Source organism: Papaver somniferum, chromosome 2, assembly GCF_003573695.1.
Source record: "Papaver somniferum cultivar HN1 chromosome 2, ASM357369v1, whole genome shotgun sequence".
Lineage (NCBI taxonomy): Eukaryota > Viridiplantae > Streptophyta > Magnoliopsida > Ranunculales > Papaveraceae > Papaver > Papaver somniferum.
The window spans coordinates 56,545,279-56,556,891 of NC_039359.1; the positions used below are offsets into that span (position 1 = coordinate 56,545,279).

At 36.1% G+C, this 11,613-nt stretch overlaps 1 protein-coding gene across 2 annotated transcripts; it reads right to left on the reverse strand.

Annotated features, from left to right (window-relative positions):
- Positions 1 to 1,380: 1,380 nt before the first annotated feature.
- Positions 1,381 to 5,187, reverse strand: LOC113347719 (probable protein phosphatase 2C 6). 2 transcript variants are annotated; one of them, XM_026591389.1, is made up of 5 exons: positions 4,947 to 5,187; positions 3,553 to 4,503; positions 2,887 to 3,222; positions 2,512 to 2,617; positions 1,381 to 1,940 (listed from the first exon to the last, which is right to left on the reverse strand). In XM_026591389.1, exons 2-5 carry the CDS (start codon positions 4,408 to 4,410, stop codon positions 1,597 to 1,599), a joined length of 1,644 nt encoding a protein of 547 aa, XP_026447174.1. In that variant the 5' UTR covers positions 4,411 to 4,503; positions 4,947 to 5,187; the 3' UTR covers positions 1,381 to 1,596. The 2 variants fall into 2 exon arrangements, with proteins under 2 accessions (XP_026447174.1, XP_026447175.1); XM_026591390.1 differs by lacking the exon at positions 4,947 to 5,187 and having other exon boundaries at positions 3,553 to 3,946; positions 4,045 to 4,215.
- Between the last annotated feature and the right edge of the window lie 6,426 nt (positions 5,188 to 11,613).

Below are 11,613 nucleotides of genomic sequence, written 5' to 3' on the forward strand. Positions count from 1 at the left end.
AATTAGGACTAAAAGAGTTCGATTTTTAAAAACGTCTTTCCCTCTGATCAAAAAAGGAGTATGTGGGAGAGTGATGATCTTGTCATGGACAGATAAAATATCTGTGCTAGATTCCGATGGCTCTACCACCTCGGATGCCTGGTGGTGGGAAAGATGTTCAATTTTACTGTATGCTTTACTACCAAAATAGTTCGATATGAAAAATTCTAGAACAGGGACAACTAATATGGGTCAGGTCTGGGAAAATCAATCCAGACCTTTAATCATTTTCATCTTTACTCCATTACCAATCCCAATATTAGAACAAAAATTCTTTATAAACAACGAAAAAAACCGATATAGAAAAACCGCCCCTCACGCCCCACCCCTGCACGTCTCCGAGGGACGGAGTCCACAAATAAAAAAAGAAAAAGAAACTGTGAGATGCGGTTTTTATCTGGTTCAGGATCTCGGTCTGTTAAGAATCACCGATACTAGAATACGCTGGTGTATTCCTGGAACTTGTAGTATAGGAGTCGCATATGCTGCTTGGGTTAGGAAATATTTGTATGATATGATTATGTAGTAGTAGCGGTCTTTTCTTCTTCCATGATGGAGGGAGATAAATTCAAAATTAAAAGAAGAAGAAAAAAATTCCAAAATAATTTGAAATAAAAACTGGAAAAGTCAAATGGAGTATTATTTAGTGTACTGTTGCAAGCCTGGACAAAGAGAGGGCACTATAGGAAATTGGGTCCCTTGAGGTGGTGTAGTCATGAATCATTAGGATGGTCCCCAAATGCATTATTTGTCTTCCATTACCTGGTTTAGGTGTCAATGTGGTGATGCAAACGCCATGCGGCATATGCCCTTGGTCCTAGCTCATTCTTCTTTGGGAAATTAGAAATATGAGAGTGAGCTCAAGTAGTTTGGGTGTAAATGTCATTACACTAAACTTTAAATTATCACGTTTCAGAAAAAGTGATACTTTCAGCTTTTTTACAGGTTGACATATTTCTAGGCAGAAATAGAAAAGCAAAAATATCACTTTTCCTGAAAAGGGAGGCAGTGTTCTCGTATGAATGCTGTCTTTGCCAGTCCCTCACCAACTGTACCCAACAATCTACAATCATTGATGGCAGAAAATTTCTTCACAATGTGGGTAGAGGCACTAGGGGTGTCAGTGTCAAGCATGCTAATTTTAGATCATAAAGCTGTGAATACGAAATGCTGGACACCAAGGTAATCTAGAAGAATTCCAGAGTGCTACTTGGCAAATGATAACCAGAAGTATAGTCAAATAGTCGGAAACCTAATACTAATAGTCAACTTCTGCATCTCAGAGCATTCAATAGGCCGGAAGACCAGAAACAATCACAATTATCAAGAGAAATCGAGAGATTCCGCAAAAAGCTGATTCTATTCCATATTTACACAGAAACAGTGAATTGCGCAGACAAAATATAATGTAATGTAGAAAAAAAAAATCGGTTATCTATATATTAGTGACAATGATGATAACCAGCACACTAAATTTTCAAAAGTTTGTATAATTGTAAGTTTGAAAATCGACTACACGTGTCTTACTGTCAATACAAATTTTCTGTTAACTTACAGTTAGGTTTTACTCTTGTACCTTCTATGTGGTTTCAGGTCCACGACAACCACAGTAATGTTGTCTTTACTTCCCTTTTGGATAGCGAGCTTCGACAGATACTCTGCTGCTGCTTGAGCGGCAAGATCAATTCCCCCTTCACCTCTTTCTTCGCAAGGTGAATCACTCGTCCCATTCTTCTTGTGCCAAGCAAATATTCGTTTTCTTGCTGCTTCACATGCTTCTTCATTTGTCATGACATCCCATAACCCATCACTTGCTAGAATAAGACACTCGTCTTCTTTCTTTCGAGGAACAAACATGACTTCTGGATCAGGAATGACTGATGGCTTTAGATACTTATCACCTGACAGACAGAACAGGAAAAATTATAAACACTAACATAAAGGCTGAACTAGAATTACGAATGGAGTAAATAAGGTGTAAACGTGTCTGTGTGCAGGTTTCGTTTAGGTTAATGAACTACCAGGAAAGTTGAACCAAGTTCTTCGAACAAGCATTGCTGGACATGTGTATCTTTCAATTAAGGGTATTGGGGGGTAAATAAGGGTTACAACAAGTTGATTGTGGTTATCGAACTTACCAGGAACCAAAAGTTCATTAAGTCAGTTATAATTATTGCAAGCACAAGTTCAGCAATACACACTAAGGAAGCCAACTGAACTCGAAGTCACATAAGTAGGAGATTAAAATTGTTAGGATCTATTCCCTTAATCTAGTACCCAGATCGCAGCTTATTTCAGTGCTAACATCAAAGAAAAAAAAGACTATATATTTAAAAGACAACGCACGTGAATGATCTATTCAATAGATGTGACATTCAAAACGGTCTCTTTTGTTTCAGGTAGTAGTAACGGATATAATGCTCAAAAGATGAAAATGAAAACAAAAAAGTAAAGAGAATACATGAGGCATACCAATTGATCTCGACATTGCCAAAACACCAAAAACTCTAGATCCATTCCAATTTATGACCTTCCCTCCAGCTGCTTCAATTCTTGCATATTCGTCCTCTCTATTCGGCTGAAAAGATTAAGACCCATGCTATCATTTTCCCAAATTACATGCTACATTTAACATAGTTCCCTAAGAAGATCACAAAGACCCAAATCTGACCAACCAAAGGCTATTGTCACCTGTGTGCTAGAGATAATTAGAACCCTGTTGTGTTGGGTTAGCACTTTAATGATGTGGCCAAGCCATTGGCCAGTTGACTACCTAGCAGGCATGGCTTGGCAAGTTGACTACCTAGTTGACATTTAATCATTAATCTACAAGATGAAGATTCTTACTTTGTGATCATCTGACAACGCCATTGCTTCTTTGCCACGACAGAGCACTGCTCTTGAATCACCGCAGTTTGAAACTATAATATGAGATGAAAAAACCATCGCAACCACAGCAGTAGAACCAACAGTATCTGGAGCAATGGGTTCTGAACTACCTTCCCCACTACTTGGGGTAGCCCCAATCTCAGCATCGACTTTCCTAAAGCAATTGGTGATAGCTTTCTCCCATTTCATCTTCCAATCAGTCTTGATATCTACTCCATTGCAAAATGTTTGTTTTACGGTTTCAAGTTCCTCTACTAAAGCTAAATGAAAACGATCACGGCAGTAATCGGCAACCTTCCGAAAGATAAAACAAGTGATTCTGTTAAGCTGACAAAGCCGAAAGGAAAAAGAAAATAGAGAAAACTAAACAACAGGAGAACGGAAAGAATTTAATTTACCTATATGAAGAAACTAAAATACTGTTTGGTCTAATGATTTCTAAAATACTGCAACTTCAATTCATGTTTGGGAGTCACCCATTTGTGATTTATCGGGGTTTTACTTTCTTGTTCCTCTCAAGTCCTAACATAGTAACACTATTTATTCCAACAGAAATTACCTCAAAAAAAGTTAAAAAAACAGTAACTTCGAGAAAAAAGAAGAAGAAGGGTGCAGCAAGAGTACCTGAGGACCCCCATGTCCATCGTAAACTCCAAAAAAATGACCAGTTGAGTGACTCAAATTGGGGTTTGCTCCATTGACCATACCATCACAGAATAACATCTCTTGGGGAACACTGAAAAATTGAGGTACAACAGAAAAAGCATCTTCCATTTCTGGTCTTCTTCCACAAATAGAGATGGAACCCCAACGAGGTAAAGAACCCAATGCAGGCACACTTCGGCTAACTGCACCATCAGTCCTCCTATCCTGACCCACCTGGAGAGAAGATGTCGACCCTATACAATTAGAATCATCTTCAACCCGTCTTTTAACTTTGGCTTCTGTAACAAGATCGCTATGGGCTTCCCTCTGACTACTTGGTTCCTCTAAATTGTCAATCTCCATAGAAATTGTCCTGTTTAACTCAGAAGCAGATTCCAGCGTCAAAAACTCATCCCCACATAAGCTACTTGTATCACTAGTGACTGAAAGAGAGCATGAACTATCATGTACCAGATCACCGCCACCAAGTGACAAATTATCATCCTCACTTTCCTGAACTACGGAATCAGCCACGACCATATTGCCTTCACTTTCAGGAACCATCTTAAGCAAAGATTCTTCCTGTCCGCTTCCTCTATTATCCTCTCCTTGTCCTCGCAAACTCATTAAATCAACTTGATTACTGCAATTCTCGTATCCGCCATCAAAGGACTCTAGCAACAGCTGATTTGCTCTAGAAGTATCAGATATCAAATTAGCCGTATCCGTTATCAACTTAAGACTTGTGATTCCTACATGGGTTGCTATCACTGAGCTATCACATATTAAATTACCTAACCTGAATGGCACTGCCATTGCCGCCGACATCTCTTCCATAACACTTTCCCTTTTCCACTTTTAGCTGTACTTAGCTTCCAACCTTTTCAAAAGAACTTAAATTCATCTCAATCCAATCCTTTCTACATACATCTGTTACAAAAACAAATCAAAACCCTCTTTAAGACCAACCTCAAAAACTCAATTTCAATCACCAAAATCAAATATTCAGCTGAAATTGTGAAGGTTGTTAAACTATGTGAACACACACTTCATTATCAGCCTCTTAAGACTTTTTACAAACAACTTTAGTGAGAATAAGCCTTAAACCAAACTTTTGTCAACACAAAATCTAAAGCTAGAAAGATATGATGACATAATAATGATAAGAAAAGAACCTAATCTTCAACAAAAAAGCAAAGAAAATCTCAAGAATCACAAGAAAAGTTCAACCTCTTTATTAACATACCCTGGATCTAAGGTAAACCCATTTCTGTCTCTATCTATTCTCCTCTATGTTGGTCACAGACAGGAAGACATAAAATCAAATTCTAAAATAGATAAAGATAGAGAGATTTTGATTCAAAGGGGCTTACCAATTAGATGGAATTTCTTTGTTGATTGATTGATTTGTTAGAAATTCTGAATCCCATGTATTATTATCTTGTCTCTTTTCTTTTTCTTCATCATATTATTTTTGTTGTTTTGGGGTATGAATGGAAAAGAGGGGAAGGGGGAGTGGACTGGTGGTGGTGGACAAATCAAAGCACTGAAACAGATCTAATAACAATGAGAGCAGAGCTACTTCCAAAGCTTCAAATCATTTAACTGTATTTTAATGGACAGGTGTTATTCAACAGGGAGACTATATTGTGTTAATGACAGTTTTACCCCTTTTATGTCACCTACTTGTTTATGTTCCTTTGACAAACAAAAAGAACCAATCCAATTAGTGCAAGTGTTTATGGTGTTTTTTGTTTTCATCACTCAGGTAATAATAATAGAATTACTTCTTACAAAACTGTGATTCATATAGAAGGAGAGGAGTAACAGAGTTTTTGAAGAAAAAAACAAAACAGCTTTTCTGGTGTCCTTAGAAATCTATAAACATATTCTTTATTGGTATGGGAAAACCTTACATAAGAAGGATAATAAAAGCTACACTGAGAAATCCAAAATCCCATGATCAGCTCCAGAGTCTTATTGCCTAAAGATTATTATTGCCTAAAAATCAATGTAGATGCAGCCTAGATTTCGGAGTTTGCTTATTAGCATTGCTTTAATTCTAAGGAATGATGCAGGTGAAGTTAAAGGAGGAAGAGCAGGGCCATATTCAAGCATAGACCCACAAGAAGCGGAAAATGTAGGTATCCTATAAGCATCTTACTGGGCAACGGAAAAGAACATCAAAAAATTTAGCATTGAGAGTGATTGCGAACGTCTTTTCGACTATCTCAAAGGAAAAGCATCAGAGGTCTCATGGGGCAACAAAAATATTTTGGAGGAAGCTGCTAAAGTGGCAAACATTTTTACAAAATTTTTTGATTTTTTTTGTTCCTAGGACAGGAATGCCGTCGCAGTTTCCTTAGCAAAATTGGCAAGAACTTTAAATTATGGAATGGACTGGTCTAACAATCCCCTAGCTTGTATTAATCAAAAACTATTAGTAGACAAATCTAATGTGAGAAGGAACTTACCTTCTATATTAGATGACTCTACTATCTTTGTATCTCAGGGTCTCTATGAGTCTTACTTTCCTTTTAATGAAATCATTATTCACACACACACACAAAAAAAAAGTCAATTGCGGATGTAACTATAGTATATAGGTAAGTTGTTAGTGATCATAATTAGTGGGAAGAACAAGGAATTCATATTAGGGGGGATAATAAAAAATTCCAATAAATGTATCAAATTTTTTCTAAAAAGTATTATTGAGTTTAAAAATTTTCTTGTTCATATATCAAAATTTCGTAAATTTGGGAATTGATCTTTAATATGCTCGAGTAATAAGAAGAAATTTATCTAATACAAACTCTAATATAAGAACTGTATTTACTATCTATTGGAGCATTGCTCGGTCGAACTCGCAAGTGTTGCTCTCTCAAGCTTGTTTGTCAAGTTTAGTTAACCAAAACTATAAGTCTTGATTTCTAGTCTACTTATAGTTATGTCTCGGATTAGGATAAAATGTGTAGTTGAGTTGTAGGCTTCACGGAGTTCATCGATTGAAGACGAAGATTTACTGAGGAGAGCTTGGAGGAACTTCATCAACAAAAGGTATGTGGAGATTAAAACTTATCTATCACTCAGAAGTCTATTCTATTATATCTCCTAATGAGACTAAGTCATATAGCTATATAGACTTTTATATTATACACATTTGATATTTCGAGTCGAGTTTATCTCGCTTATCTATTAGTCGCAATATGTGTTGGAAGATTTCTTCTTTAGCTACGTTCATCATATTCTTGACGAGTTTAGTTGGAAACAATTTATTTGTTGGAAACTAAATAATAAGTCAAAAGATGATCATGTGGAATTTGCCTTGAAACATCTTACATGATTTGTGTGATACAGTCATTTGATGTCGACTTGGAAAGTTTTGTATTGATCATTCGATCACTTGAAAATTACGTATAAGCTAATAGTTTGTGTGAGACAGCCATTTTCGTCTTCTAATTAAGGATGTTTCAATAATTGAAATGGGAGTTTAAAACAAAAACCTTTGTCTGGATTCAGCACAGTATGCATACCTAGTATGCAAACTTTTTTGGTATGATTCAGGTCCGAGAACGTTGTTTGCATACCTAGTATGCGAACGGTTTTAACTGTTAAAGTCACGGAACCATGTTTGCATACCAGTATGCGAACAGTTCTACCTGAGTTAATGTCCGGGACAGCAGTATGCATATCCATTTGCAAACTGTTGGACAAGACCAAAGTCCGGAAGCTATAGTTTCCGTACTTGTTTGCAAACTCAGTGGTTAAAGTTCTAAAATCGGATAAGTATATTTTTCATACTCATGAAAAAAATACATTTATGAATTAAGGAATCCAATCTTTGCAAACCGTGTCTTAGTGTTTATGAATTGATTCTTACGAATGAGATTCATTTGGTTATCTTTCATGATTGATTGATCATCATAGTTGATCTAGAAGTGTTGGATGAATGTGGTTAAGACAAAGGTGTTGATATGGCTAACTTCGATTAACTGTTATTGAGCCAACTCAATATACACGTTTAGGTACGGTTACCCATATATAAATGAAGGTATATTTCATTTGTGTGTAACAAGCTAAGACTATCTAATAGCGGAGAGATATTACTTTGGTTTTAAGCAGACTTAGCTTGAATCTTAAATCAGGTTTTCATCTAACGGTGAATATTGAATGCTTTGTTACTAAGCTATCTTAGCTATGATTGAAAGCAAACCCTGATTTGAAAGACTATATAAGGGAGAACTCTAGCAACTGGAAAACCCAATCCCGGTACTTTCCTGTGTCCTAGTTGTGACTAGAGTCGATTCTCCGTTAACCTAGTTTTTTCCAAAACCATTATAGGTTAACGACTTGAAGACTTCATTTGGGATTCGTAAAGCCAGACCCAACTATTTTCTCTGTAGTTGTGTGTTCAGATTTTACTTTTTCTATCATATTGTGTACTAGATTCTCTAAGATTTGCTCGAGATTCATCTCCGATAGGTAAGATATAAAAAGTAATCATAAAACTTTTCGTCTCATTCTTTGTGATTCCACAATAACTTATTTTGCTACCATATAGTTAAGTTATTATGAGGTGATTGATATTTCCATGCTGCTCTTGGAAAGTATAAGGCTGAATTATCAATTGGTTCTTGTTCACCTTAATTTATCAAAAGACGGAACAAAAACTTCATAGACTTATCTATGGAGACAGATTTTTTATAAGTCTTCGACTTTGGGTCGTATCAACTCTTAGTTGTGGGTGAGATCAGCTAAGGAAATCAAGTACACAGAATTCAGCGTGGTTCTAGAGGCGTAAGGAACTCGACCGTACCTTAATCGGTATGAGACTTGGTTAGGGATCAACTACATTCCAGTCTGAAGTTAACTTGTAGTAGGTTACTGTCTGTAGCGGCTTAATACAGTGTGGTGCTCAAATCTGGACCAGATCCCAGGGTTTTTCTGCATTTGCGGTTTCCTCGTTAACAAAACTTCTGGTGTCTGTGTTATTTCTTTTCCGTATTATATTTGTTTATATAATTGAAATATCACAAGTTGTGTGTAGTTCAATCATGGAAAATCCGACCTTGATTGATGGATAGTCATTTATTGGCACTTGGGCATTGGTCTTTGGTACCGTCCAAGTTATTTCTCATATCAATCAGGCTCACAGATTTCTATCTGTTCGATTGTAGATTGTATTGAAAAATTGAGATATAACTCTTTGATATATTTCTTGATTGAGCTTGCTTTATAAGCTGGTGCTCTCGGAATTAAATTGAATTTAGTCCATACAGATTGCCGAACTAATTATTGGGTGTGGTTGGTATACCCCCGCTTTTTCAATTGGTATCACAGAAGACAAACATGTTAAGACCTCATAAGTCTGTGTTTCTAGCAATATGATTTATGTGGATAGAAGTGTATCTCGTTTTTACGCGCATAGAGATGTCCTCCAAAGTTTTTGATTATGCCAAACATCTTGGGCTTACCTCAAAAGATAACTCCTTAGATGCTTCTTCCGAATACCAAGGTAGAAAACTTTTGCTATCAGATTCTGATAACATTCCCTCTAAAGTGACAGTTGACACTACGTCAGAATCTGAAATGGAGCTCACCAGAACTTTAAAAAAATCTGCTGAGATTATTGATATTCAAGTTTCTAAAATTAGATCGCTTGAGGAAAAATATACTCAGCTCATTGATGAACTTGAGAAGTCTCTTGATAGAGAACGAGAACTCTATAGTATTGTTGAGTCTTTTTCTAACAATATCGAAAATCTTGTTCAAGAAACTACTCTACAACGTGAAAAGATTAGTATGATTGAAGATACTGTTAAAGAAGACTCAATCAGTGAAGAACGTTTAATAAAGACACATTCATCATAATTGAACAACTTTCGTGTTGAAAAAGAGAAACTTGTTGCATCTCTGTTACTAGCTAGCCCAGGGATAGTGCATATATATAATACTCATGTGGTATTACCTAGCATAGATAAAATTACTCCTAAGGAATTATCTGCTAAGAAACGTTTGCGTTACTTGCGGATTTCCTAAAAGGCTATGAGTTTATAACAGGTTTCTTCCAATATTTCTTATCCACGAACCTGTTCATTCTGCGGGATAATAAATCACAATGCTCTACATTGTTTTACTAGAAAGAATCAGATTTCGGATCTTCAAATTCTACTTCTTTTTACAGTTGATAGAGTAAATTGTCTGACGACATCTACAATGGATTTCATTCCTGCAGAAAATCATAACTCTCATTAAAGAGGTTTCCAAGGTCACTTAGAAATCTCTACAGGAATGTCTATGAGAATAAGTCTAGGAGATGGAATTCTCATAATTTTTATCCTTTGGAACGGATCTCAAGAGGTCCTAGACTTAATCCTCAGAAAAACCCTTTTGTTGGATACTCTAAAAGGTTTATGTCTAATTCTTATGGAATAAGATATAACCGAAGAAAGGTAAGGAATACGAGGCACAAACAGTCAGATGGTATTTACAACACTTCTCTCAATATTCATGGTGGGATTACATCTCACCATGGTACCTAGTTTTAGGTAATTTCATCCTTGTATCTAGCTTGAGAGTTGCAAGGATGATATTTGCGGGATGCTAAAGTTCGTTGTATGTTATAATAAAGTTATTTTTTTATTTATGAATGTTGAGTCATATCTTGACTCCTAGTAACCAATGCATCTTGTTACTTTTCATGTGCTCTAATTTGAAGCGAATCCTCTAAATTATTGAGCTATAAAAAGATACGAGATAACTGAAAATAAAGTGTATTTCCTAATTTTGGATCTCTTCTGATCCATTAACTTTATATAACTGAAAAAGTGGGGGTACAACAACCTCACCCAATATTTCACTTAGCAATATGTATGGACTAACTGCAATATACTTTTAAGAGAATCAACTAGACAGTCAGACTCAATCTCAATAAAAAGTATATCAAAGAGTTATATCTCAATTTCTCGATTCAATACTTACTCAAGCAAATAACAATCTGCTATCTAATTGAATACAAGAGAAATTAACTTGAACGGTACCAAAGACCAATGTTCAAGGATCAATCAATTTCAATCAACAACCAAAGGTTGGATTTACCAATTGATCGATTCAACGCACAACCTGTGATATTTCAATTATATAACAAAATATAATGCGGAAAATAAATAACACAGACACCAGAAGTTTTGTTAACGAGGAAACCGCAAATGCAGAAAAACCCCGGCACCTAGTCCAGATTGAACCACATTGTATTAAGCCGCTACAGACACTAGCCTACTACAAACTAACTTCGGTCTGGACCGTAGTTGAACCCTAATCAATCTCACACTGATCCAAGGTACAGTTGCGATCCTTACATATCTGATCCCAGCAGGATACTACGCACTTGATTCCCTTAGCTAATCTTACCCACAACTAAGAGTTTCTACGACCCAAAGTCGAATATTATAATAAACAAATTTGTATCACACAGAAAAGTCTACAAGAATAGATAAATCTGTCCCCCACAGAAATACCTACGAGTTTTTTGTTCTGTCTTTTGATAAATCAAGGTGAACAGGAATCAATTGATATACCGGACTTATATTCCTGAAGAACATCCTAGAAATATCAATCACCTCACAATAATCTTAATCGACTAGCGAAACAAGATATTGTGGAATCACAAACGATGGGACGAAGATGTTTGTGACTACTATTTATCTTGCCTATCGGAGATATTAATCTCGAGCCAATTATTCCAATTGCACTCAACATGATAGAAACATCAAGATCAGATCACGCAACTACAGAGAAAATAGTTGGGTCTGGCTTCACAATCCCAATGAAGTCTTCAAGTCGTTAACCTATGGGGTCTCGGTAGAAACCTAAGGTTAAAGGAGAATCGACTCTATCTTATACAACCAGTATCACACAAGAGGTGTGGGGATTAGGTTTCCCAGTTTCTAGAGTTCTCTTTTATATAGCCTCCAAATCAAGCTTTGCAATATCAAAGTTACCTTGGTAACAAAGCATTCAATATTCACCGTTAGATGAAAA

What these genes read in the sequence shown, in the direction of transcription:
- LOC113347719 (XM_026591389.1), bottom strand. Translation starts at nt 4,410, where the DNA reads ATGGAAGAGATGTCGGCGGCAATGGCAGTGCCATTCAGGTTAGGTAAT. An exon ending in CGTTGTCAGATGATCACAAA is followed by an intron (nt 2,618 to 2,886) that starts GTAAGAATCTTC and finishes TAATCTTTTCAG; the next exon opens with CCGAATAGAGAGGACGAATA. An exon ending in GGCAATGTCGAGATCAATTG is followed by an intron (nt 1,941 to 2,511) that starts GTATGCCTCATG and finishes TCTGTCTGTCAG; the next exon opens with GTGATAAGTATCTAAAGCCA.